General features: G+C 27.1%; 2 protein-coding genes and 1 long non-coding RNA gene across 4 annotated transcripts; 1 reads left to right on the top strand and 2 right to left on the bottom strand.

Annotated features, from left to right (window-relative positions):
• Positions 1-402: 402 nt before the first annotated feature.
• LOC117239903 (survival motor neuron protein 1-like) lies at positions 403-1,764 on the bottom strand. Of its 2 annotated transcripts, XM_033505737.1 has the most exons (5): positions 1,668-1,764; positions 1,427-1,542; positions 801-1,074; positions 608-678; positions 403-539 (listed from the first exon to the last, which is right to left on the bottom strand). In XM_033505737.1, the coding sequence occupies exons 1-5, from the start codon at positions 1,739-1,741 to the stop codon at positions 481-483; spliced, it is 594 nt and encodes a 197-aa protein (XP_033361628.1). In that variant the 5' UTR covers positions 1,742-1,764; the 3' UTR covers positions 403-480. The 2 variants fall into 2 exon arrangements, with proteins under 2 accessions (XP_033361628.1, XP_033361629.1); XM_033505738.1 differs by lacking the exon at positions 608-678 and having other exon boundaries at positions 410-539.
• A 16-nt stretch (positions 1,765-1,780) lies between these two features.
• Positions 1,781-2,079, bottom strand: LOC117239904. The gene is made up of 2 exons (XR_004494565.1): positions 2,037-2,079; positions 1,781-1,847 (listed from the first exon to the last, which is right to left on the bottom strand). It is a non-coding gene; the product is annotated as an uncharacterized LOC117239904 (long non-coding RNA).
• Positions 2,080-3,056: 977 nt separating this feature from the next.
• LOC117239902 (adrenodoxin-like protein 2, mitochondrial) lies at positions 3,057-4,784 on the top strand. The gene is made up of 4 exons (XM_033505736.1): positions 3,057-3,441; positions 3,858-3,970; positions 4,135-4,267; positions 4,635-4,784. Exons 1-4 carry the CDS (start codon positions 3,293-3,295, stop codon positions 4,723-4,725), a joined length of 486 nt encoding a protein of 161 aa, XP_033361627.1. The 5' UTR covers positions 3,057-3,292; the 3' UTR covers positions 4,726-4,784.
• The last annotated feature ends 1,086 nt before the right edge of the window (positions 4,785-5,870 follow it).

The following is a 5,870-nucleotide window of genomic DNA, read 5'->3' on the forward strand; positions in this document are numbered from 1 at the left end:
ATTATTCGTGAAACCTATCAATCGTTAATCTCATTATACGTTAAATTCATTATTCGTAAGACATATTATTCGTTCCTCTTATTGTTCGTTAAACTTATTAATCTTTAATCTAATTATTAGTTAAACTTATCATTTGTTAATCTTATTATTTATTAAACTCATTATTCATAATATTTTGTAAAATCTTGTTCATTCGCGTAAATATATTCTCTGTTTCGTAAAACAATGGCTAATTCAAACGAAGGATCATTACGCGCCTTAAATCCTAATGATAACCCGACATATATATGTGAGTGTATTTTATCAAAAATATGTTTTTTAGTTTTTCTTATCTTAGTAATTATTTTTAAAAAAATAAAGTCTTATATGAAAATAAAGCTGTTCTTTATTTCAAATAATTGAAGTAAATAAATACAATGAGTTTTATATTTTATTATATCTTATATTATCGTTATATTGTTATTGAAAAAATTGATATAATCAACAGTTCTTCCTGTTCTCTTGATTGTTTCTTGCTTGTTTCAAACCATGATAATAACCTACAAAAGAAATAACATAGTCCATTGAAAATTTAATATACACTAAAATACTTATATGAAATAATTACCTGTGTGAAAACCACTAATATACCATGACATCAACATACTTGAAAGTGCGTCTGTATCATTATCTGGTAATCTAGTACATTTTATTAAAATTTCGTATTTTTTTTTTCCAAATAAAATGTTAAACTTATTCCAAATTACTTATTAATATTAGAAGTATTCAGCATTTCATTAGAATTTTTAAATTGTACTTACTTGGCCATTAATTGTGGTGGTAAAGGAGGTGCAGGTGGCATTATATCAGTCATCGAATTGAAAGATGGTCCCGGTATGAAGTGATGTTCACAATCCATTTCTTCTACATTATATTTTTTCGAATTTACATTTGTAGAAAAATTAGTCTCACAAATCTCGTCGTTCTCTTCATTGAATTTCTCTTCCAAAGCTTTCTTTTGTTGTGCTATTTGACTTTGCAAACCTTCTGATTCTAAAAGAGAACTCAACTCGACTTTCTCTGTATTACCATAGCCTAAACACAGAGTAAAAGAAATTTTTGTCATTTAATAGAATGGCTGAGTGACATTCAGTTACTGTCCTTACAGGCAATGTATTAGAATTTCCCGTGCATAAATGTATATGTATAAATGTTTGCCTTGATATATGTAGCAGCTAATAATGAACAATAAGTAACATGCATGTTTATGGTTCATGACCCTATATCCCACGGGTCTCCCCATAGACATTGACAGGTACTCCTGCCCAGTTAAGAACCTGCTGAATGACACTGTGATAGACTATGCGAAAGCCTTTACTTCATATATATATATATGTATTTTTAGTACATTTCTTAATTGACATAACCATCATGCTAAAGGTATTACCTACAAATTTTACAACACACGTGCCATTGTTTTCGTAAATTTTTGATATTATAGTTTCATAAATTTCTCCATCCACTGAGTATATTGCACGACAAGGTGCTCCATTTGATCCATTTCTATAGAGAAAAGATGTGTATACAAATAAATATAAGTAAATAGCAAAATAAAATAATTTGCTTCTTAATCAATATATTTAATAATATTCTGTATCAAATTTGTAATATTCTATCAAAATCACAACCTTGTGTAATTTACTTGCGTGTTTAGGCTGCTTAAGATTTTGTAGGTTTTCTTTCGGTTGAGAATTTCCAACATCCATTCCCATTCGCTTGATAACTTCTTTTGCTAAATATATTGCTTTATCATATGCTTCTATTAATGCACTATCATCCCAAACATTATCATTGGCTGTGTCTGTATCCTTTTGAGATAGCAAATTATACGTTATTAATATTGATACAAGTATTTTATTATCAAACTATTGCAAATTATCATATATGTCATTTTTCAAAAATTGACTAAAAGGTAATGGATACTGTTAATTACTATTATGCTAAGATCTTGTACTAAAATAATGTTAAAACCATTACGTTTCCATTACCATACATACGTTTCCATTTCCTCGTATAAAAAGAACATTCATATCATCTGCCATTTTAAAATAACATCATTTAAATATTGAATTTGCTTCTGAAATATTAATTTGTCTCATTTCTTTAACTCTAACACATTGTAAACAATGATGACATTATACCAACTACAATACTAAAAATCTATTCCCCATTCATTCGAAAGATTATTTTTTGAAGCAAGGTTAACATTGAATGTTCCCAAACTTCAATAACTGTATTTTACTTTCTTTACAATATCTAACAATATATTAGAATACTATAAAAAAATATTGTATGCACAAGAAATTGTTTATAGCGAAATAGCAAAAGAATTAATCACATATTATAACTAAAACGAGATTGTTAAGTAGATTATATTATACTGCATATGCGTTAGTGTTTCAGCTGGTAAATATAGTTTTTATATCTGAAGATAAATAAGATTTAATTCTATAAAATTGCATAATGAATTATACATCTATTTATTACTATTCGTATTTCCCCTTAGTTGTATGTTGTCAATAGCATCAATCACGAACATATAAATAAATATAGAAGAAACCTCTATATGGTTTCTTCTATATGGAAATGGAAAGGGAAAAATGAACATGGAAGACAAGAAAGTTTTCTTCAGGTTTAGCGTATGCGTGATACGCTTTGAATGTCTCAGATAAAGATAAAGATACTCTGCTCATTTCTATTTGTTCCGCCGAACGAGAAATTTGTTGTCTTTCATATTGGTTTTTCTGCTCATTTCTATTTGTTCCGCAGAACGAGAAATTTGTTGTCTTTCATATTGGTTTTTATGATTCAATTTTGGGCAGTTTTCCCTAGCGAGTGTCGGTCCCTGTTTGATATAACCAGACCGTAATTTATACAGATATGTATTATAGATATATATTTGTAAAACTGAAATCAGATGAAATAAATGTTGCCTGAGGTTTTAAACGTTTAATAAAAACAATATTTCATTTGGAAAAAAATGTAAGATATGTAAAATTACATATTGATCATTTTGCTGGTCTTGTATCATAAAACGTGTGGCCCGAAGAGCACGTGTCCGGTAGAGATACGTCACTTGTGTTGGGAACCGTTTTATAACCTATCACAGTAAAGGAACGTCCCAGTATAGCAGCCGAAGAATGCCGTGAAAGTTTCTGTACAAAGTACAATTGATCTACAATTGATATTTTCCGCAATACTTATCTGGTGTTCGGTCAGGGTGTCCCATACTCATGATATTTATGACAGTGGAATGGCGTTAGTAAATCAATTACAAAAATTTTCGAGATCAATTCTCGGTATTGCATCAAATTATTCAAAATATACAAGCAACACAACGTTACCCTTTTTGCAGGCAACAAGAGGAATATCGACCACGCAACCACTTTCAGAAAAACAAGAGTAAGTGATACAAATTTTCTTGTGCTTTCCTTCTTTTTTTTAATAGAATTTCAGTACTTACCTTCCAATATAAAATTGGTGTCAAAATAATAATGCTAATAATAATGTCTAAGAAATTTTTCTCTTTGTAGGAGTATAACATCTAGAAAAATAACACAGTATTAATAGAATAGTATTAATAAGAACAACATTGACAGTGAACAACTAAAAATATAACACTGTTATAAATATATGATATACGAATTTTATTTATGTATTATTAAGACAAGTATATCTTATTTTTAAATTATTTCTATTATCATAAGTGATACATATAATTAAGGTATAATTAAGAGAAGATTAATTGAAGAAACACAAAAAATAAGGAAAATAATTATATTGAGATAATTTTTATCTTTCATAAATATTAATTTCAGAGTAAATATAACGTTTGTTAAAGCAAGTGGAGAGAGAATCAAAGCAAAAGGGAAAGTTGGAGATACTATATTAGACATAGTAGTAAATAATGAAATTGATTTAGATGGATATGGTATGTTTTAAAGAAGCATAATTTACTTAATTTAAAATAAATAATCTTGAGGTAGAAAATATTTGAAAATTTTCATTTTTATCAAGTTTAATATTCTTATTATTTTTAACTTTTGATACTTTATTATATAAGTATGTTGTAATATTAAAATATAATTGATATAGGTGCTTGTGAAGGAACATTAACTTGTAGTACGTGCCATTTAATATTTTCGAAAGAAGTTTATGATGCACTTCCTGACAAACCAACAGATGAAGAATTAGACATGTTGGATTTAGCATATGAATTAACAGATACGTGAGTTCATAATAATCAGTATCAAATCATTCACATTATTAATTCTATTACCTTTTAATATTTTATAAAGTGAATTTTTTTTTGTAAATTTATGTAAAGACAGGTTAGTATTGGGTATTTCGAAATCTGAATCTCAATGTAGAATTTCAAATCGCTATCTCTGAATACTACGAAACTGAAATTATAATAAATTTTCATAGTTTTTTATTTATGACCCTATAATCATTACAAATCTGTGTTGGAATTAGCATATTTACAGTGTTGATTTTCAAATGGATAAATAGAAATCTTATTGTGTATTAGTAATAATTTGTATAGCAATAAATATATTTATTGACATATTCAGTTATATAATATTTAATTTCAGGTCACGGCTAGGCTGTCAAATAGTAATGTCTAAGGAACTAGATGGAATTGAGGTAAGAGTTCCATCAACAATTAATGATGCAAGAGCATAACTGAAATTATCTATAGGTTTTTGAAAATTTGTATACAATGTTATACATCTCTCGTTAAAAAACCCTTGTTATAATTATTAAAATATTGGTATTAAAAAAATATAATAAAGAATCTTGTGTTTAAATGTGAAGCTTATATATATACATATGTTATAGTATAATTGCAATTTTGATATTTGTACATTGCCATTGTAAAAAGCCTATCCAATTATGAAGAAAATATATCTTTTATTTTTAATATACAGGGTGTCAATTTTAAAACGTTCATCTAAATTATTTTCGTTACTATTAAAGATAAGAAGAAATTACTAAGGAAGACTTAAATGGTTTTAAGATGTGTACTTGGTTATGATAAAAAAGACTCTTGTGGAATAAATTTTGCAACTTCTGAAAGATTAGATAAAAGCTTAGAACCTAAAAAATAATTTGAAATTAATTTCGTTTAGATATACTGTTTGATTTCTTAGCTATGGGCAAGTTTAAAAGATCATCAAACTCATGGTCAACAAAACAACAGAAATGTACATGCAATGCTTTTTCGTTTCACAACAAGTTATCTGACACTATCATCATTTTCGTGGCACATGCAACATTATCGATTCAGTATAGTAATGTTTTGAATTAAAACAAATGTCTCGACATTGGGGCAAAATATTTCAACCTTTAAGGACTAAAATTAAAACTTATGAGTTTGTTTATAATTTTAATAGATTTTATTAATATTGTGTTTACTGGTTTATTAATTACAAGAAAGTTTGTAAAAGACTGAAGTTTTACGTAAAAAGTACAAATATTCTTTCAACAAAATTAGTCAAATCACATCATTATTTATACATATTGTATATAAATAAAATATGCGGATATATTACTTTACCCTAGAATTAAAATTCAATAATATTGAGGAATCTTATTTATTCAGATTTTGTACATTATCGCTTCTAACCTCGGATAATAGAACAACAAATTAAATATTTTTAAACAAAAAAACTTTGTTCCTTTGTTTGATTTCCCTTGCTCGCGTTTCTTAACTACTTAGATATAAAATACTTACGTTTTCGAAAATTCATACTTTACAAGCTACTAAACGCTTTATCTGTTCAGAATAATTTATTGTTTTCTTAACTAGGTACATACCAAATACATCT

Source organism: Bombus vosnesenskii, unplaced genomic scaffold (genome assembly GCF_011952255.1).
Source record: "Bombus vosnesenskii isolate JDL3184/JDL3185 unplaced genomic scaffold, Bvos_JDL3184-5_v1.1 scf7180000014458, whole genome shotgun sequence".
Taxonomy (NCBI): Eukaryota; Metazoa; Arthropoda; class Insecta; order Hymenoptera; family Apidae; genus Bombus; species Bombus vosnesenskii.